The 21,751-nt window shown below is 52.2% G+C and overlaps 1 protein-coding gene across 1 annotated transcript in view; it reads right to left on the bottom strand.

Annotated features, from left to right (window-relative positions):
* Positions 1-21,751, bottom strand: part of CADM1 (cell adhesion molecule 1) — a 103,246-nt gene that overhangs the window by 26,444 nt on the left and 55,051 nt on the right. The window contains exons 7-9 of the mRNA XM_044456321.1: positions 14,158-14,257; positions 12,413-12,585; positions 7,573-7,650 (exon numbers count right to left, since the gene is read on the bottom strand). Of these exons, the coding sequence (XP_044312256.1) occupies positions 7,573-7,650; positions 12,413-12,585; positions 14,158-14,257 (351 nt within the window). The remainder of the gene's footprint in view (positions 1-7,572; positions 7,651-12,412; positions 12,586-14,157; positions 14,258-21,751) is intronic.

The raw sequence follows: 21,751 nt of genomic DNA, 5'->3' as shown, positions 1-21,751 counted from the left end.
ACGAAAATAATCAGGATCCATTTAGTAGTTCTGTGTAGCATGGAAAATTATTTTTGAAGCGTGGCTCTGCATACTGGGCTGAGATGTAATGCTTCGTGCCTCGCCGCTCTCTCCGCCCAGGCCTCTCGCCCAGGCTGCCCGGCTAGCAAACCAGAGCTTTCCTGCACAGCGCACGGGCCAGGAAAGCCCCCTCGTGTTGGCGTGAGATGAAACAGAAACTGCTTTTAAACCGAGGTCATGTGGAGCTGCCCACAATGCCTCCCAGGCAAGCACCCATGGGACAACAAAGCTGTCCTGCGGGGGTTGCAAGAAGATGAGTGTGCCCGGCATCGCTAATGCAGTGACCTGGGTGCTGCCGGGCTGCCAGAGCTGCGTAAATGGGGCATCCTCTTTGCCGCTGGATGAACTCCCAGCTATGGCAGTCACAAAGGGGGAGAGCAGGCAGCAGACAAAAGGAAGTCCCCGGAGCACCTAACGGGTAGCTGAGCCTTCTCAATCACCTCTCTCCGATCCAAGAGCTCCTTTCTCCAAGGCACAAGAAATGTGGCTCTCCAGCACACATACACGCCAAGATGCTCTTGGTGCATCTTGACCAAGCGCAGAGGCTGACGCTCCTCTTAATTATTTCTTTCCCAGAGTGGGGGCCCTTCCCCCTCTGCCCCCTTTTAATGTGGTCACACAGTTCAGTGATGAAAATGTCAGTAGATCACAACATCAACTCTAAATTCACTTGACATTTTACCAGGGGCACAAGGAAGCCTCCATAGAAAGCCGAGATGATACGATAAATAATTTGCGGCAACTGAAGGTTACGCTAGGTAAATCCTTTGCGCCAGCCTGTGAAATGCTGCTGGCAACTCAAGGCATGCCTGGAGAGGTGCATGCGCCACAGCCCAGCACTTGGAGGACAGACCACGCGCCTCATTGCCAGAATCAGAGTGCCCGCTCGGTAGCAGTTGTTTCTACGCGTGGAAAATGGCGGTGGGGACTCGCTTTCCTGAGGGAGAATCCAGGATGCGTCAGTTCAGTTAGCGTTCGTCCTGCAGACCAGGGATGTGCAAGATGGCAGCACCTGAGCATTCTGAGGTTCTCCAAATTCCCATCTCAAGGCGTGTTTCAATTCAGGCCTGGCGCAGATTGTGAGCTCCCCTTTTACTGTGCATGAAATCCATGCCTATTTTCACGCATGCTTCCGTATGTAGGCATTGCTTGAACTCATCTTTAAAAGGCAGGAATTTTTCTCCCACTGATTAAAGCATACATGTGTGCATTTTTCAGAAGTACACACTCTTCCCATGCGCATTTTTCAAACTTTTGCCTACTGTCACTTGCAAGCTTGGCTCTGTATGGGTCCCAACTCCAGATTGCCTCAGCGTCCACGTTCAGGAGGTGGGAGCTGGATAAATCCTGGACAAAAACGAACTGAAAGGGATTCCTCACACATTCCAGTTGCAGAGAAGCACAAACAGACTCACAGACATATTTATCCTCCTCTCACCAAAACCCGCAACTTGAATCGGCACCTCTGACAGAGGCATGCACTGCAGCGGACGTGGTTCTTCTCTTACTGACTGTGATGACTGAAAGGGCAAGTGCCGAGTCCACCAACGAGGGGGGCGGCAGGCCTGGGGAGGCCCAGAGCGCCCCAGCCCCAGACAAGCCCGCAGCCACCGTGGCGATCGCGCACTGAGCGACTTCTCCTCCTCCAGACATCCAAGCCACGCATGCATCCATTTCTTGCCTTTCTACTCTGCCCTTTTTCCTTCCAAGGAGCTCGGTCCTCCTCCTCCTCCTCCTCCTCCTCCTCCTCCTCCTCTCAGTCTTGCCCTCACAGTGAGCACCCTGTGAGTTAGGTGAGGCCGAGCACCCACGACGGGCCCAAAGTTCATCGCTGAGTGGGGACCAGCACCTTGAGCTCCTGAGTCCACCCAGCGCCCCAGCTGCTGCGCCACACCGGCTCTCCCCTGCATGGACCGGACGCGGGCTGAACGACCCCTCGGTCTGCTCAGGCAGGGCTGTCCTCTGGCCTGAATGCCACCCACCAATTCCATGGGATCTCTGCGCTACACGAAGCCCTACCAGCCCTATCTTCTTCCTGCCCTTCCTCACCCTGAAAGCCTGCATTATAGACTGGCATCTTTTTAGAAAAAGGAGCCCTGGAAAAGGGAGGAGAGCATGTTCAGGCCGCGTTGGAGCGAGGCCTGGGGCCATCACGAGGCTGGTGTCTGCACCGACAGCACAATGCGAGCTCCAACCCGGCAAGATCCAACACATCCGCCCCAGCACGAGGGGCTCCTTGGAAAGCAGCTCGGGGTGCCCTTCGTTTGGTTTGCGTGGACACCGTGGGGCAGGCGAGGTGCTGCTGTGGAGAGGCCATGGGGAACATGCGCCATGACTGCTGATGTGCCGGGGCAGAAGAACAATCGGTCCGTGCAGCGTGGGGTGGATAGGGAGGGAAGACCAACTGAATACATGCAGAAGGATGTGCCGTGCCTAACGAAGAGGGTTATTTTTAAGAACTTTTTAATTATCTCACAGGAAATAACAGCTGTCCAAATGGAGTGTTTCAAGGGAAGACTCCAGGGGCAATTTAAATTATGCAGCTTGCAATGCCATATCATATTGTACATCTTAATGAATAAAGCCACAAGGACATTTTGAAGTGGCAGAAAACAATGCGTGTGTGTTTTGCGGGGGCAGCTTGCCAATGATACCGCTGGAACGGAAAAGGGTGAGTGAAACTTCTGGGCTGTTGACGGGCAGGATTCCTGAGACGAGCCGTTCCACGACAGGTGGGATTGTGGGCTGGGGGACCCCCCACCAAGAGATTTCACGAAGGCCAGCAGAAAAATCGCTCTGCCCTACAGAGTGGAAAAGCAACAGGGTGCCTTTGCTTTGGTCCAAGATTCAGGACGGGTTTGGGGATGGACCACCCTGGGGTCAAGTCCTGGGTGAAGACCTTCAGGGACGTCCAGTTTCTGCTGCAAGTCTATGGCAGCCTTCTGCCCCCAGAACTGTTGGGATTTGACTTTTCAGAGCCAGAGCAGAAGTCTCATTAAAGCTTTTTCAGGCCGCCATTCTAGTAATTAACTCCAGGCCTTTACAACCCCAGTCAAGATCCAGATAACAGATAGCGGTGCAATTGCTAGACAGGAATCAGTGCATGAGCATTGCGACCAAACGGCCCTGAGAGGCCCCATGTCCCGAGGGAAGCAGAAGCCTGCCCAGTCCCCAGCGTGCTCTTTCTGGAAAAGGCTGCCATGGCTTGCGCAGGCTGAAATACAGGGAGGGGCAGAGGTGGCCACTGAAGGTCACTGCTGGGCATCCAAGCCTGGCTTGCAGGTGGTCATGTCCCTCCCTGGAGGCCTCTGGCCACCCTCTTTTGCGAACCATGGACCAAACGAGACACCCACAAACTCCTGTTCCAACTCTGCTCCCATGAAAGATGCCCCTACAAAGAGGCATCGGGCAGGGGCGGGTCTCCAGTCCTGGAAGATGGGCTACCTTAGTGCCCCAAACCTCCTTCCCGCACGGCTGCTCAGTCCCGGGAGCCCTGGGAGAACGGGCCTCCCGGAGCTGGCCCTGGCTCTCCAGCACCCTGCTCGGGCTCAGTTCCCCCGCCTGCCCCAGACTGGCTAAATTCCTGCAGGGGCCAAGACCAGGGGCAGCAGCGGAGGGAAAGGGACTTCCCTCAAGCCCCTCGGGACCACCTGCCCAGTGAAGGCAATGGGCCAAAGGCCTCATCAGGGTCAGCGCGGCGCTGGAGGCTGTGCCTACACCGGAATCGGAGCTCGGCTCCGGATTTCCACTCTGGATTTCCACTCCCTGGGCCTTGCAAGCCTCAGGGTGAAAAAGGGAAATAATAATGATGATGATGATAAAAAGGCAGCTGGCAACATGGGAAGGGGTAAGAGCAACAGCAGAAATGATCTGTTGCCCCTGGAGGCTTTTAGGAAAGCATTTTTCCCTGTGACTACTGCATAAAATGTTGGTAATTATGCTAATTTCATTTGGAGAATGGTTTTCAGTTACACAAACCTTTAGCGTGGAAGGAACAAAATACATTCCTGGAGTTTTATACCGGCATTTAATCACTGGTGTTTGGCTGCTGAAGCTTTTAAGGCTAATGGGTGGCTCTAAAGCACTACAGAAAGCAGAGCGGGGACGGAAAGTCATTCCGGTATCCATTTGTCAGGAATAATATACCAGGCAAATTTAAGCAGGAGGCCCACTCGCTGGCAGAATGGAGACACTCCGTTCTCTAACCTTTCATCTGTTTGAAGAGAGAGAGCCCAAGTTAAATTCCACACGGGCAGATATCAAGCCTTCAGGATAAGATAAATACATACGCAGCTTGTCTGCTAAGACACAGCCACTCCGCGAGATCCCATCCATCAAAAACGGGGATTTGACAAAGTTGTTCTAGTAGCAATCTCGGCTTAACTATGCCTCAGTGCCAGGCCGTTTGTTACAACAAGGGCATTTTGATCCAAGGGGAGCAGCAGCCAAGAAGCCGCATGCGGAGCGCAAGATGGGCAGTGCAGGTATCAAAGCATGGGAATTGGGGCCACTCTCTCGAGAGCCATGGAGGAAAGACAGCTACACAAAAGCAAAGTGCATGCGGGATCGCGCTGTGCATTATTGGTCCAAAGCCTCGACTGGCCCCACACCCCCGTAAGATCTTCTGCCACAATGCCCAAACCAAATTCAAGCATCTTGGGCCGACAGACCCTTGGCCAACATCACAACTGTAAGCCTTGTGGAGTAAGCAAATTGTCCGCAGCCTCCGTCTCGCTCGTACATAAGGACTGTCGCAATTTACTAGCTGAACAGCATTAACAACATCCTTAATGAACTAAGAGGTGCCCTCAATTAACTGGGCATCATATATTTCTAAAAATCAGTGCAAGAGCTTACAGAAGCTGCAGAAGGGAAGGAGCATGTTTAAAAGAGGCATTCTCTATTCTCTCCTTACACAGGAGAAATGCCTCTTGTAAAACAACACTTAAAGATGTTTTCTAAAGACAGAAATATGGTTCTCACTTTGCTTTTGCAACCTGACATTCATTTATGCAAGAGCAATTGACTAAGACTCCCAGGTTTAAAGAACTAACTTTCCCTGGCTGCATGTGAGCACCCGCACGTTCCATTCATCCACACACCTAGGCCTTGCTTGCACGTGGACAACTGACACATAATCCTAGCTGTGCTAACAAACCACGGTTTGCCACCCATGGACAACCCAGAAAGAGAGCTCATGTTTGTTAAGTTCTTGAGTCGCTTAAACTACGATCCTGTTCAGATGTAACGGTGGTGTCTGAACAGAGTCTATGTGTAGTTGTTCTGTGCAAACACAGAAGCGTAGTTTGTTTCCCCAGCTACAAAAGTGGAAGATTTTTCTAAGAATCCCTGCTGTGCCCCCTTCATTGCTACAGCACCGCAAAGACAGTGGGGTTCAGGAAGAGAGTGGATGAAGGGAGAGGGAAAGAACAACACAGGCACTGAGAAACGCATCGTGATTTGTTCAGCTGTCTGCTGTAGAAACCCCAGGAGGGAAACAACTATGGGTTAAATAAACCATGGGTTAACATGTATGAACCAGGTCAAAGGCATGGGGAAGGAAATTCGTGCGGATGAGACTGGTTTCCATGGAGTTACAGAGGACTTCAAATTCATCTTAAGCACCTTACAAGACAAGAGACCTGTTGGACTCCTGTCTGTGGCCGCAGGTGATCTACCAAGTGATGCAGGAGAAAAGGAGACAGGCATATGACTGACTCTACGGAAGATTACTGCTTATCAGCAACATTTTCTGCAACAAAATTAAGCTACATGTCAACTGAGGGGGAATCAGACTGTTGTGCTTAAAAATAGGAAAGATCTTTCTTAAAAGAAATGCTCCAGTAAACTAAGTTAGAGGCACCCTGATGGCAACAAAATGAAATTAAAATCCACAGAATCAGCGTGAAGGAGGCATAAAGAAGAAGCATGGCTGCATTTTCCCACTGACGTTGCGCTGAGCTTTTGATGCGTGGGAAAAAGAAAGCCAGACGTCCCCAGGGAAAGCACACCACCGCCCCTGGAAGGCAGGTCTCCTCCTGCATGCATGCCGCCTCACCTGGGGGTCCCGGCAGAGCATTTCATGCCAGCGGAAGCGCAAGGAGTCACCGTGGGGCAAAGCAGTCGCTCTGCACATCGGCTGGGGATTCCGGAGCAACGCCGCTGGCACGTCCAAGCTCCTCTTCCTTTGGGCGGGAATGACCATCCCAAGGTACTTCAAACTTCATTAGCAAATTAACATGCCCAACGCATGAAAATGGCAGTGACACCAAAGACCTTATTCGCAAGATAAGCTGCCGAAGTCCTCCGGCTGACCTTTCACCCTCCAAGTTTTATTTCTTGGCAACCTTCAGCTGCTCCTTGCAGGGGTTAAGGTTCATGTGGAAGCTAACCCAGGTACCACCACAGCAAAGCGGAAGAAGGAGGGACATGCAGAAGGAGGTACAAGGCAGAAGAGACCCATCCCATAATACTCATGCTGAAGTAAAGCACACCCAGGGACCTAAAGATGTTCTAACTTCTCACAATCCTGGAAGAAGAAAAATGTAACAAGGCAAAAAGCTAAACACGGCAGAGGTGATGGTTAAGGCACACTGGAAGGAAAGGTTTTTGTTACTTGCACAGGTCTTTTAAGTCGGAATAGCGGAGGAAGCCAAGTGTGTGTCCTGCGCCGGGAATGTGCAGGGAGGAAGGCACGGGGCAAGTCAAGGAGGCGATGCTGGCCGTCGTGCCCAGTGAGGGGAGGTCATTACAGGATCGAGCAGCGTGGTCTCACTTCCCACGCTGCGCTTGCTTTGGCACCTCTTCGCATTGAGGGAGAGACAGGGAGAGACGGAGAGAGAGGGAGAGAAAAGGTGGTGATGACGACACCCAGTGGGTGGCGATGCCATGGCGGATGGATGGATGGACGGACGGATGGCAATGAGCGCGCCGGACAAGGTGGGCGGCACGAGCGGCTGCCGGCGGGGCTGGCCGCGTGGGAGTCCCTCGGGGCTCGGAAGGCTGGATGGGTGGGGATTTAAGATGCGCAGGGCACTAGTTTGGAGCGCCTGGTGAAGGAACCGCGTGTGTGTGCAAGACACTCACAATGGCTGGACAGAGAGCTAGATTATGGTAACTGGCGGTCGAATCCACTGCTTGGTATGCAGAAAGGTGCCTGCAGGTATGCTCTTGAATCCAAAGGAGTACCAATGCTTCATGTTTTTAGTAGTAGTAATAATAATAGCAGCAGCAGCAGCAACAACAACATCTCAAACCGTAACGGGCTTCTAGAGAGTGAAGGGTTATCTCACAGGACTGGGACCAGAACCCTCAGCCCCCTCTGGTCTCATCCTGCTGGTCAAATGAAAATAAAGCAACTCAGAGGTAAGTACATGGCACAGCTGGGGGGAGAACGCCCCTCTCGCCCCCCCTCCGCTCTCTCCTCTCCCTGCCACCCGCCTCCGCTCGTCCGCTATACATACAAGCGACACACACTTGGCCCTCAGCCCATGGTTCGTGAAGGTACCGTACCTGCCGTGGAGATGGTGGAAGGGATGGTGGTGGTGGTGGTGGTGGTTGTTGTGGGTGGAGGGAGAGTTGTGGGGGGATCTAGATAAAATATAAAAAAGGAAACAGAAAAAAGCAAATTAAAAGGAATGAGCAGAATACAAAACTGGTCAATAAAGTAACCAAGAAGCAAACAAAAGATGGATGCTACACTGCCCGCTCACCCCTGCTGAGATGGCCCTAGATATCAGAGCTGGGGGGGGGGGGGGGCTGGGGCACAGGGGCCAGGCATGAGTGTGGGGCAGCCGCCCTGGCTCGGGCAGATGGAAGCGAGGCACTGGGTCCCATTCCCCCCCACCCCCACCCCCAGCATCTGGGCAAGAGCAGGGGCAGCAACACAGAGCACAAAATTAGTTGTAGATGCACACAGGTGAGATGGTACGGGAAGAGCCTGGGGGGGGGGGGGGGGGGAGGGGAGAGAAAAGAGACCTGCGTCAAGCAAAGGAGGAGCGCGTTTCCCGTGGCAAGGAGGACCATTTGCAATGCAGGAGAACAACAATGCCGTTTTGTCTTGTGGCTTTTTTCCACATCTGAAAAATTAGGGGCTGGGTAAAGGGAGGGCAGAGGAGACCCCGCTGCGCTTAACAGACTAAATATCAGCAGCGGAGCCGTGCGGCCGTCTTGCTCACTCGCCTGCCTTTCTCCAGAGCAGTTAACTTCATTATTCTCCCTCCATCAATACATCCCAGCAGGGTATAAAACGACTTCTAAGCCAGTAATAAATACAAAAGGGAACGAGAATGTCACGACTAAATATCAAGTTGGATGCATGGAAGATTTTAGTGAGATTTCTTTTAAAATAAAGTCAATGTCTTTGTGACTTATAAATATTAATGCTCTGCCAGGGCTCACACATTCTTCTCCTGTTTAATACATCACGTCCTCTAATGGACCCAACAGATAAAGATGAAGGGGATTTCTCCTGCCTCCATGTTTCTTTTCTTTTTTTTTTTTAATGAATAAGGAAAATAAGCACCATGGTCTAGGAGATGCTTGACCTGCAAAAGCCAACAACAAACAATCTTAAGGAGCATCAAACATTTACGAGGAACAGAGAGCATTGTGACTTCATAAAAAGTTACTGGGGTGGAGGGGAGGGGGAGGGAGGGGAGGGGGGAGAACCCACCACAAATCAGTGCCCAAATGATCAAACTGAATGTGTTAACTAGAGCACCAGACTTTGAACTCAGGAATGAATCTCCAATAATGGAGCATGAAACGGTTCGGAAGCTTTTGATTTGAAATTTTATCTCGAGCATGTCAAACTTCTCATCACTGACACATCTGCTACTCTTTTATCTCTGAGTTAGCGCTCAGATTTTCTAATTAATACATTCAAACTTTAATTATGCGCTTCACCTTTATTGCGTTTGGCGCACTTTCCTCGGGAGACGGGAGGCATCACCTGGCGCAGCCGAGCGCGGCGCTGAGTGGACTGGGCCGCTGCCATTGCCGGTGGGGCCGGGCCTCCCTTGGGGGCACCGCGAGGAGCTCGCTCCAGCAGGGGCTTCACCGGCTGCAGCAAAGGTGCGGCGCTTTGCAAGGAAGTGCCGGGCGCTCAGGACCAGGCTCTGTCTGCCCGCCGGCCCGAGGTCCAAGGCTGGCCACTGGGAGGCTGCCTGCCCGGAGAGGGACCAGGGCACGGGGAGGCGTCCCCGTGCCAGCTGCCCCACACATCAGGCAGAGGAGGAGCTGCTGCGGCAGAAGGCTCGCTTGGACCCCCCCACCAGAAACAGCGCCGAGCAGGGCTGGGCTGGGCTGGGGCCGAGAGGGCCTCTGTCCACCTCCCTGCCAGGTCCCTTCCTCTTCTGCCACGGCTTTTCGGGTGTGAGCCACGGAAAGGGCTCTCTCGCTCATCTTTGCAAGCTGCCTCGGGAGCCTTTGGGGGCTGACCAGCGGGGCAAGCTTCTGCCGGCAAATAAAGACACGCACAGTTTTGCCCGCAGAGTCCGGTGCCCGATGGACCTGGCCGTGCTCCGCCGGAGCTGAGCTCCTACTCGTCTGCTGTGCGCGTCCGTCCGGGAGCGGTGGTGTCCACACTGCCTCCAGCTCCTGCTCGTTTCCTTGCGGCACGTGCAAGAGCATTAGGGCCCACGGATCAGGCTCGGTGGCCGGAATCGCTAGGAAGGCCACCTACCACTGGAGACAGTGCGGGTGTGACTCTGCCCACTCCTAGCCTGCCGGGGAGCATGGGACTCACTTTGTCCGATGGGTCTGCTTTCATCCCATCAGATGCCTTTGGGAGAGTGATGGGTCGCCAGAGCCACAGCTTTCCCCGTTTGGAGCTGAAGGCTGATGAAACGCCCTCGGGTCATGGCGCCCCATGGCTTCCGTACTGCAGAGCAAGGAGCCCCACCTGGGGGCCAGGACCCCAGTCACGGCCAGTCTAGGAAGGATTCCAGGCAAACATCCTCAGGGACATGACCGATGCCCCCTTCTCAATGAGTGGGCTACACCCAGGATTAATTCTCCTTCAAGGTTCGCGTGGGCGATGGGTCTGCTCTAAGGAAGATGGGCCTTGGATTCATCTTGTTATCCGCAAAGGCAGCGTCTGCCACAACATACCAGGAGCCTGCCTGTTTCCCACCCGGACTCCAGGGAAGAATGTGAAATCCACTGCCCGAGGCCCAGGTCTTCTATGGCCAGGCCGGCTGGTTGCATCAAAACAGGCCTTGAACTGAGGAAATGGGGAAGCACAGCCACGTGCGTTGTCTTTGAACCCATGTCTGCCACTTGGCCCATGCTGCTTTCTCGCAGATGGCCGACCACCACCCGCAGGTCACGAGACGAGCCGTCCCGGGACAAGCACGCCTTAGGCTCGCGCTGGGGTGCCACCTCCCGGGCTGCACAGCGGCAGCTTCCCCGGCCTTTTGCTTTCTTGCATCACCTACACTTGCATGCCAGGTCTCGCTGGCTGGCTCTCCCCACTGGGAATGCCCTCTGGAAATCGGTGGGTGCTTGGGCACATTGTCTCTGGCCAAGGAGAAAACGCACCAACGCACTGCTTCGCTGGCCCGATCGTGGCCAATTCTTTACCTGCTCCCCTTAAAATGAGAACCTTCAATGACTCCGGGGGCAGGAGAGCTTCCAAGCCAAAGTGCTGCATGCCTCCAGCAGCCCAAAGAGTCTTCACTCATGGAGACACACCCGCCTTGTTGGGTCGTGTCCGGCTGATGCGATACCTCTGCCATTTGTTTAACTTGGGAGGTCTGGTGTTTATGGGGGTCTAGTAAAGCCCCAAAGCACCCAAAGCACACGGACATTTTTATACCTTCTTCAGCACAACCACAAAGAAGTGGCTGCTGAGAGCAAGGAAGAAAGTCTGGAACCGAAGTTCTGAACTGGGGTTTCGGCAGGGCGTCCGTGCGACCGAGAGAAGACTCACACAGCCACCGGTCTGTAGTGGCTCCCTGTGTCCAGGGGATCTTCGACAAACACTACCCTGATGCTGATTCAAGATAATTTTAGCTCACCTCCTTCAAGGGTTTGGACCTGCCCAGGCAAAGACACAATCTGGGCCGAACGGCAGGCGACAAAAAGCTGTGCAGTCGGCTGATGTGGATGAGCACATACGGGACCTGTGCGTGCAATCGGCCCAAACACGGGAGGTGGAACTCAGCACCTCCTGAGCCGGAGAGAGGACACGCCGCCGTGGCAAAACCATTTGGGACACGGCACTGGGCTGGGCACAGGCTGGGCTGCCACATCGCCCACCCCGTGCAGAGCAACGTGGACTCTCTGCAGAAGGAACAGCGGGAGGCGGTGGGTGGGGCGGGCGGGCAAAGAGCTGGGTGGGAGAGGAGACTTACCTGCTCCACATCCGGGGCCTTAACACTGGCTGCAGAGCCCGGGAGAGAAAGCAATCCCCCGCACTGTACAGCGGCATTTCGTGGGGTGGGGCTGGGACCAACCTCTCCCCCACCCCCACCCCCGCACCTCCCCAAACCACGTCTTCCGGAACGGAGGAGATTCAGGAAGATACCGTTCCACTGGCGGATGGCTTTCTGTTTCGCATGTCTGAATTCTGTCCACGCCACAGACTGGCACAGTTTCGTGCCGCGCAAAACCCACCAGTGCCTTCCCAAGGCTGGAAGTGCCCGCACAGCGGACTGAGAAAAAGTTTCGTTTTTCTTTGAGCAGGCTGTGCTTACTTTTTCCTCTGACAACATTCGAAGGAATGAATAGCAAAAACCCGGGGAAACAAGAATGCTGCAGCAGATATTTTAAAAGCTCTGGCAAGCAAAGTTCGGTAGAAAAAGGGTTGCATTTGCAGATTATATATGGTTGCATGACTGGCATGCCATAGGTTATTGAACTTGCTAGAAAGGGGCTGGTAAAAAGCCTGCACAGTTTCTCCTGGTGCTGCTTGGTTAGAATACAAATGGGAATGTGACCGATGCGGTCCGGGACTGTGAAGTGAAATGAAGCTTGATGACTCGGGGGTGTTTCTGCCCCACCTCTGGCCAGAGAATGTGGCCCCACCCTGCACCTGACAACACTTCCTGTTCTCCCAGCAAGCGCTTAAGAACCAGATGGGCAGGAGCTGCCCACCTGAGGTGGGAAGAAAACAGACTCTGAACCAGATGGAAGGAAGAAGAGAGAAGTAAACAGGTTTGCTTTTCTTGCATTATTTCCTTGAGCAATCCATGCAAGGTGTAAGTCGCCCTGGCGCCATCAGAGGTCTTTTCCCCCAACAAAGAAGTTCCTCTTTCAACCCTCCCCTCCCCCCTGCCCCCCTCCAAAAAGCCCAGAGAACAGTCCTGCACAAACACATCTGGAAGGAGTGTGTGCTCGCTCCACGTACCGTATACATAAAGCGTGTAATCGGAAAAGGACGTCCCCACGTCGTTGGAGGCCTTGCAGCGGTACGTGCCGTTGTCGCTCTTGTTCAGGCTGTCGATGTGCAGGTTCGAGCCTGACACGACGACGTGGTGGGGCATCTCGTCGTCCACTTTCAGCCACGTCACGTCTCGAGGCCTGCGGGGAGGACAAAGAGAGGGGCTGCTCACCCACCGGTGTGCCGAGACTCTGCCCCGCACGGCACTGTGAGGGGCAACATAACCGATGGTGGCAGCAAAATATCGTTCCCGGTGCGGATCAGGGGCGGGGGAGAGGAGGAGTGGAAACAGCAGGGAAGCCCCACGTTTTCCACATGGGAAGTATCACTTGCGGACATGCAGAGAAGCACGTTCTGAGATTATTTTTCCTCCCACGATCAGCCAGAACCCGAGCGTTTTCTACAAGCAGTGCAAGTCCTTTAAAGACAGACACTGCACACCCGAGCAAGGCGGTCAGTCTGAGATGCCCGAGGTTCCTCTGGCATTCTGAGTTGCACTGGACACCGGGACAAGGATTTCGACGTGAGCGATCATTCTTGTTTCTCTTTAGAGAAGAGGTGAAATGGCGGTTTCAGCCACAATTTAGAGCTCTCCGTTCACATCAAGTGAAGGGGATACACTACACAGGGGAGGAACGATGCTTGCAAGATGGAGGAGTTCATGGGGAAGAACCCCGGCCTGCCTCCGCCTCAGGGGACGCGTCGGGAGTCCAGCCTGTGCGCTCTTGCTCGGAACAAGCCCAACCAGTACAAGGAGAATTACTGTCAGCCGTGCGTTAGGACGGCAGCCTGTGGGTCGAATTCACAGTGAAAGATGGAGAATAAAAAGGTGGTGGGAGGAGGAAAGGAGAACCTTCCGTAGCTGAAAAGGTCAACATCGGAGCTTATTGATCAGCTGCGCTCGACTCAGGAAAAGCAAGACTGAGAAAGGGCAGCTTGGGAGCAAAGGGGAAGTGTCTGGGAGAACAGCCAGATCCAGGCCTGCTCGCACGGCGAACAGGCCACAAAAGCGACAGAGGATGCTCTCCTCGCACGGACCGCGTGCGTCTCTTCCCAGGCGGATGCTTTGGGAAGCAACTTCCAGCAAACTCTCAAGGGGGCAGATTCGGAAAAGACCTGGTCGCACCCTGAAAAGCACGGGCTGCGCCCCGTCGTGCAAGCACCGACCCTGGGCAATGCCACCTCGGGGGTAAAGCATGAAGCGTTTGCCACAGAAAACCTCTTTGCACTCGTCGGTCAGGATTCTTGGAGCCAGGAAAGAGTAGCAGCATAATGCCCCTTAATTAGCACGGGTGGGCAGGGTACCCGCTTCCCCAGAATCCCCGCTCCAGCATTTTAAAATGGCAACATTGATCAGCGTTCGAGAATTCTATCTATAATCCAGTTGTAATCAAATTTCCTTTGGGCACTTCATCCCGCTGCAGACACACTACTTTCCCTGCTCTTCAAAGAATGCAGGCTGATTCCCTAAATTGAGGGATTAGATGGCAAACACACAGAAGCGCATGTTTCCATGGCAGCACCAGGCCACGGGGGACCGGAGCCGGGGTACGGGAGCTGCCGAGAGCAGCGCCTGCTCCGGGAAGGGGCCGCCTCAGCACGCCAGGCCAGAAGCTGGACGGGGCAGTGGGCGGGTGAGTGGCAGCCACGCTCTTCCAGAGAGGGCCCGCTCCGGCTCCACGGTGCACGCGCGGCCCAGGCCAAAGACTTACTCTGGCTTCCCCTTCACGTGGCACAGCAGCTCCAGGAGGTCGCCCTCTCGTGTCAGCGGCTGCCCTGGCGAATTCTGCAGCACCTGAACCTCGGGCTTATCTGCACATTGGACACGGGGCAGAGGGAGAGAAAGAGGGCAGGGGGAGAGAACGAGAGCACGTTAAACATACGACCGACCCGTGCACTGTTTTTGTTTTCCGATAGCAACCAACGGCTCGGCGCTGCTTCCGCATCACCTTTGCCGCCCTCTCTGCTGCACCCATCTAATCAGTAAATTATCCTGGCATTCCCCCAAATTAAGCTGACTAATAGCCTCCAAACCTTAACATGCTGATAAGGAATCCGCACACTGAGGGTGGTGGCGGGAGCCCCCCCACCGGTACATGCAAAATGAAATTTTGCTAAATTGAAGTTTATCTCTGAACTCACTCAAGCTGGAGGAAAACTCATTTGCCTTCATGCTGAGGTGAAACGGCAGATTTGCGGTGTTCAGAATTGATACATTTTATCATGTATCATGTTTTATGGGCTGACAATTCTTTGCGCCGCGGCATATTAATACATCGGGCTCTGACGGGCGGCTTTGCGCCAGAACGGCTTGGCGGGAGGAATGGTGGAGCGCTGCCTTTTGTTCGAACAAAAGCAAAGATTTCTGCCAGGGCAGATGAATATTGCAAATCCCCAAACGCAAACACACCAAGGGATTAGAGAGCTTCACACTCGGGGCGGGAGCTCGGGAAATGTATGGAAAGATCCCGGGAGAACAAGGGCGGAAGCTCGCCGCTGCCAAGTCCATCCGCTTTCAACCGCGGCGCACGCAGAGTCGCAAATTCGCTTGCCTTGACGCTTCCAGACCAAGGCACCCACTGCGTACAGGGTCCGCTTTCGTTTCCCCCCAGACCCTCTCTTAACCTGGAAAGCCACTTTCCAGTAGCTAATAATGAGCCCGGAGGTGTTATTGCCTTGCTTTTAAAGGCCATCCTGGTATGGAAACAATGCCTGGAGCACCACGGGTACAGACATGGAATGCTCCAGAACGAAGGGCAATGGAGAATCACAGGCCATCTCCAGAACCTCCCCGAGAGGGTGTCTTCTACATCACTGGGAACCAAACCAATTCAATCACTCCTGAGGCCCTGGAGCAACACAAGTTATGCGGGACAACTAAGCAACTCATCCACGTGGATGAGAAGAAAGCAACGCAACTTGGACTTTCTGCCTTGGAAGCCATGTGAATGGATTCCACCACGCACGGGAAGGGAAAACACAGGTCCGTATGTCCAGGCGATGGCTAACTGCACCACTTGACATGGATTTTTAATATAATGCACACCAGGGTCTGCGGCAGGAAATCCAAGTCGCCCTGGATTTTCACTTGAAATTTGGTTTGCGTCTTCCCTTTGCATTTTTAGATGCCAACTGAACATGTTCCTTCTCCGCAAGTATTTTGATGGCTGAATGGTTTGGTTTTAATGGTTAATGGCTTTTATTGTCAATAGCTGCTGCTTTATTGTGATTTTAATGCCAGATATTTTATCTTGTTTAATTATGCTGATTACACTGTATTTTTTCTTAAGTTTTAATTGGCTTTATATATTGAATATCAATTTTAGGTCTGCCTCTCATCTTGTTTTACCTTATTTTATTTTAGCTTGTTATTTATGTCATTGCTTATTTTATTACTGATTTTTATTGCCATTGTTGGTTACATGAGTTGTTCTTTGGTTTTAATTACCATGCATATGTTGTGAGCCACCCAGAGAGTCTGATGGCTAATGGGGCGGCAAACAAATTGAAAGAAAGAAAGAAAGAAAGAAAGAAAGAAAGAAAGAAAGAAAGAAAGAAAGACAGACAGACAGACAGACAGAAAAGGAGGTCTGCTCGTTTCCCACAGTTTGGTGATAACAGCAAGTATCAGGTTGTGCTGGCTTGGTTGTGTAAAACCTTGCAGGATCTTCATGTTAGAATAGGAGATGATGAATGCCGCTTCTCCCCGGAACCTGTATTTAAATTTCACGAACAGAAAGTCAGCCCGTTCTCTTCCCTCCTCCCTCTGCAGCAGGTCTCAATGCCAGTCCTTGCGTGCAATCGCAAATGGTGTGGAAAGGAAGGGCGGAGGACCAGAAAATATCATTTGGAAGTGTTCGAGCTTTGTAGCCTCTTCGACATGCACAAAAAATCAGGCACGAATTCAAATACATCCAAATTCAGGGAGAGATGAAACAAAAAGCAAGCACCCCTGCCCCCGTCTCCCTGAAAAAGGAAGCTGCACAGAAGGCCAAGTGCAATTAAAAATTAGGAAGTATTTAGGCATTTGTTAAGGAGAAGAAAAGAATCAGTCCAGCGAATATCAGCTAGGAAAGAGCTTGATAGATAAGGAAAAGATCCACCGAGGGGTGAAAGGGGGGAAGAGACATGGGGCTTAATGAGCAACAAAGACCCCAGAGAACACAGACTTAGGATGAGACTATGGAGAAAGCAGAAATGAAAGGAGCCTGGGAGAAGGAATAGAATCTTAAACTGAGTATAAAAAGGGAAAGGGTGCCGGTGAAAAGAAAGCAAACACAGAGAAAATTGATCATATCTACTTGTATTATTCAAATCTGGAAACAAGAACCTGAAGATGGAAAGACTAAGAACTTTATCATCATACAATCTGGGCAGGAAAAAAAATGGTGGAACACTGAATTTTAGTAAGATTTGATTACTGAAAAAAGACAAGACTTAGCTAATGATGTAATGTGAGAAGGGAAAAATGAGCGCAGATCAAGAGACAGACACAACATCAACAGGCCAAAACGTAAGGGAGGGAGGGAAGAGGGCAGAGGGAAAACAAGAATTTTTGTCCTTGAAAGATTTGGCTTAAAGGAATGAGCAGACAGCTGTGAGAAACTAGCAAGAGAAGATCAAAGATTTAGAAAAACAGCATAGCTTAGAGATAGCAAAGAATAACTGACTGTCATCAGCACAGACGTGACCATTTATACTAAAGGACTGAATAGGAGAATATGCGGGAAGCAAATGGCCTCTAATGTAGAAACCTCCAAGCAGGTTTCCCAATAAGGCAAGGAGGAGGAGAAGCTACTAATCCATGTACGAAAACTAAGAAGAAAATCAAGGCAGACCCAAATTATGGAAGCCACGGCCATGGGAAGAAGAAAATGAGCAACAGAAGCAGAAGGGACATTGAGAACTGAATACTGACACTGCTTTTTTGAAAATTATTTGAGATAAATATTGATTAGTTCCTTTGATGCATTTGATTTATAGAACCACATACTACAGACCCAGTATTCCTTCACAGAAAGGAGCAGAGTCAATGTGTTTCCTTACCCAGGGATCTCCAGAGCTTCCCTAGATACCATATGGGAACCATCATCCTCGGCCCTCGTGCCTGAAGCCTCGTACCTTTCCAATGGCTTTGCTGTTATTCCTGAGGGCCGAGCCCAGTGAGGGGCCAATGGAACATGCCATGGAAATGGTTCCTCAGCTCCTCTGCCAGTTTCTGCTCTTCTCACCCGATGACCTTCAGCCCTTCTAATGTAGCCCATGTACTATCCTAAAGAAAAATGGCAGACCCGACTGATGTGCTGAACTTGCTGGCGGCATGTCAGATGGCTGGTTGCTTTTGGCCCTGGAGACACTTGGAAACTCAACAAGGATGTTTCTTTCACTGGGTCTACAGCAGCCTCCCCCAACCTGGTGGCCTTCGGAGGCATTTGGACCACAACTCCCAGAATTCCCATCCAGCAGGTCCATTGACTGGGAATTCTGGGTGTTGCAGTCCAAATGTGTCTGGGAGGCACAAGGTTGGGGAAGGCTCGTCTACAGGCATCTTGCTTGCATCAGGATGTGGTGCCAAAGCTTTGATGTGCTCAAGTTATGCCAAAGAGTCACTTGGCAAGGAGAGGTCCATGACACACATCCAATCTGTCCACTCCAGGGCTGCAACCCGTGGAAGGAAGAAATGCCGACATTTGTCTACTCAAAAGCACCTTCTAAAACTCAACAGACCGAACGTTTCGCCCAGAGCTTTGAGCATGGGTTGTGATAACCTCGCAGAGCCTCACAGGGACCCCCAAACCACATATGCAACTAAAACTGGTCCCATCATGCTCTGGCTGCACCAAGCGAGCAGGACATTGTGTCTGAACATCCTTTTGCAGTCAAAGGATGCTGGGGTCGTTTTCGGAATCACACGCGGCAGCCCCTCCAGCCCCCAGGTGCACTTGGGAGCGCCTGCTGCAACAGACCCCTGGGAAGAACATGCGCTTAAGCCCGGTCCTAGTGCTCAAATAAGGCGGGGAACCCATAACAGGAGAAGGAAGCGTCAACCGGCCACCCAGCCGTGCCAGTTTCCAGCCTCTTGCAGAAAGATCCAGCAGCAAAACCTGGACCGGTTACTCCCCACCAAGCGTTTATTCCTTCTCCCTTTGTTGGCCACATCCTGCATTCCTCTTGTTAACACAGCCTGTTCAGGGGCTGTAAGCCCCGCAGCCTTTGCCACCAATTACGTGCAGCGCTGCTGCTCAGCGTCACGAGGCAGGGAAAAGCAGCCGGCAAGAGGAGGCAGGAGGCCGTCGGGACCAAATGGCCACACAAAGATGCGCCTTCCTCTTTTCCTGCGAAGCCCGGCTTTTAGTCACACTGAGGAGCGGAGGCCTCTGGGCTGAGGTCTGGGTGTAATTATTTCCCATTTTAAACCATTTATGTGCACGCTCGCTGTGACTGGGAGTCATGCTCGGAGGGCCAGGATCTGCTATACTATACTGTTCTTCATTTTCAGCAACATTCCTCAGAGAAAGCCTTATTAATGAGCTCACAAACGAGCACCCAACTGGGAAATGTCACAAACAAGAGAGGCTAATGCTCCAGAAAATCAAATAACTGAACACTCGGCTGATTGTGGTGCCTTTCATATTTACAATAATGGTAATAATATTATAACCCCCACTTTAAATCACATATTCTGAAAGGGTCAACACCTCACTGAACAAAACAACTCATTTACTTATGTTCAGAAATCTCCAGATGATAAATTATATTGATGTTAATCACTTCACTGCATACTATTGCAATTAATATTTGCACTCACCAGAAAGATGCAGATTATTAAAGCACAAGGCGCCCGCATATGGCAGCCTTGCTTCCTTGCCTTCCCCTCCTTTCTTTCTTTTTTGTTAAACATAATTGGGCACGGGGAATTCTCTTGGTATAAACAACAAACAGAGGTTATGGCAGCTTCCCTGGGTATAGGTTTTTATAAACATGCATGTAGACATTATACATCTCTGTGTTCCATTAATTATGACTTAACTCTGCATTACTTCTCCTGCGCCTGAAGCCTCACTGCTGTTTGCCTGCTTCCCCTCGCCCCCGCCTCCAGCATCACATGCTCGGCAGAGGAAGAGGAGGAAAATACTTCAAAGGCATGGGATGGGGTTTTAGGATGAACCATGCAGGGCTACGTTCCCTCCCTCCTCTGCAATTGTTTAGCGCAGGTCGTTAACGACGCCTTAATGTATTCTGATGCTCCATTTCCTTCTTTCTTTATATGTGCGCTCGGCCTTCTTCTCAACCAACCGGGCAAGGTGTTAACCTACAGTGGGGCAGCTACTGATGGGTGTCCGTCACCCCTCGAGGTCCGGACAAGTCCGGTTCCATGGAGAGACCGCCTGGCTGGGCCACTGCCCCGTGGAACACCAGCCACTGCTGGGTGCCCCTCCAAGAGACATTGCCAACGAAAGCTTTGCTCCAAAGTCCTTCTGCTCGTTTACTGAGTGTCATACTATGGATCTTCCATGTTGGCAGCATGCACTTCAACAAATCCGGAAAGACAGACGTCAACGGGCTCTTTTGCTGCAGGAAACTGGTGCAGAACCTTGGCAAGACGGTTGTTTATGGCACGAGGAGGAGGGTTTGGCTCCGGAGCGCCAGGAATCAGCAGCAAAAAGGTAGCGAGGGCCTTGTACGTGTGGAGTTAGCCGATTTTTAGCTTTTCGTGCTCCTTCTATGCTTCTGCTGGGCAGATGCGGCGAAAGTACTACTCAACAGACAAGTTCTCAAAGTTCTCATAGTAAAGTTGATACAAATAATAAAGCAAAACCCAAATCCATAATTTCATTTGAGCTGCAGCACAAAAAGCAAGTTTAAATGAAATGTTCACAAAACCTTGGTTAAATAGGTCAAACTTGTCAGCCGGAGATCTCGCATGCTGGCTCCAACAAAGCGAATTTGTGCAGCAGGAGGCCCGCTTCTAACGGAATTACTGACAGGCCCAGAAGAATAGCTGCAGCAGGTATTTGGCCAAAATCTCTCCTTACAAGCTCCGTGATTACCATATTCGAGGGGCTCCATCAGAGGCGAAGCTCAGTCATCGAGATGAAGGGTTAGCGTAGCAATTTACGGCCCCTTCCCCTCCCCTCCGACTCCAAAATGCATGTACAAGTTAGAGACTTCCTTAATGACTTGCCAAGACAGAAGCTCTCCAAGCTGCGTGGAAGGAGAAACACCACCTCTCCGCTTAGTCGGAAACTCCCTTCCCTTTGGCAGCCTGTTCTGTCTGGCCCGTGCCCTCCAGCAGATGCTCTCCCGATGCCCGGCGTCTGCACTGCACCCACGTGTTCATCCGTGGCTAAACCCCTCGACCCCTCGGTGTTCCAGGCGTCCTTGCAAGGGTGCAGAGGTCCAGACCAAGCGCCACACCCACTCATGCTCCTTCTGTGGTCCTCCCAAGTTGTGGGATGCAAAGGAGACCACGCTTTGGGGCCTGATAGTGAACCCCCCAAACCACGGGCAGAACGCATCTGGAATAGCCAGTCCTGTGTGAGCCAGGAGGGACGACCCGCGGCCCAGCACATGGGCCCGTGTTCCGAGAACGAGCAGGCCCGAGCTTCACAGCAGCTGCCTTTCCCACGCCACGGCAGGAGGCTGGGAGTTTCCGCCTGACGTATGCAAGAGGCCATTTTATCCCGGTTTGCTGCACTGTGGGAATGGGGCAGCTCCTGCCCTGTGTCTCCCCCTCCAACGCACGAAGAAGCCGTGAGCCCAAGGTTGCCTTTGCTCATTCACATAACAAACATGTTTTGCCCTTTTACCTGAGCACGCTTCGCCTCAGCTACAGGTGGAGAGAGATGGCCTCAGACACGTGTGCCTAATCTTCCATGTTGCCATCCAAAGCCCTCTTCCCCATTTCGCTCTCTTCCCTCCGCTTCGTACAAATGTTAACATGCGCCTACATATTCAGGGTTTTGAGCAAACAATAATTAGCTCACCGCCTTGAAAAAGCTCCATAGATAATTTGAATTTTGCCTGCTAATACCTTCTCTTTTATTACAAGCCACTTCCTGCTGAATTCCATCTTGCACTAAGTACACCAAAGTGAGAAAACCGCCCGCTGTGACGGCGCATTCATTGGTGTGGCGCTCTTGATCGCGGAGGCCGGTGTCAGGAAGCGAGAGGTGGGCCCGGGGCAGGCGTGGGCATGTGGCGGTGCCTGGTGTCCCGACGCTTCCGTGCCCCCTTCCTGAAGGACCACTTCTCTTACCCTCCTCCCTTAATGAGGGCAAATTTGGGGAGCTGGCCTTTGGCAGA

Source organism: Varanus komodoensis, unplaced genomic scaffold, assembly GCF_004798865.1.
Source record: "Varanus komodoensis strain SLA01 unplaced genomic scaffold, ASM479886v1 scaffold83, whole genome shotgun sequence".
Taxonomy (NCBI): Eukaryota; Metazoa; Chordata; class Lepidosauria; order Squamata; family Varanidae; genus Varanus; species Varanus komodoensis.
The sequence above is the reverse complement of the archived record's forward strand: the minus strand, read 5'-3'. Positions and strand labels throughout refer to the sequence as shown.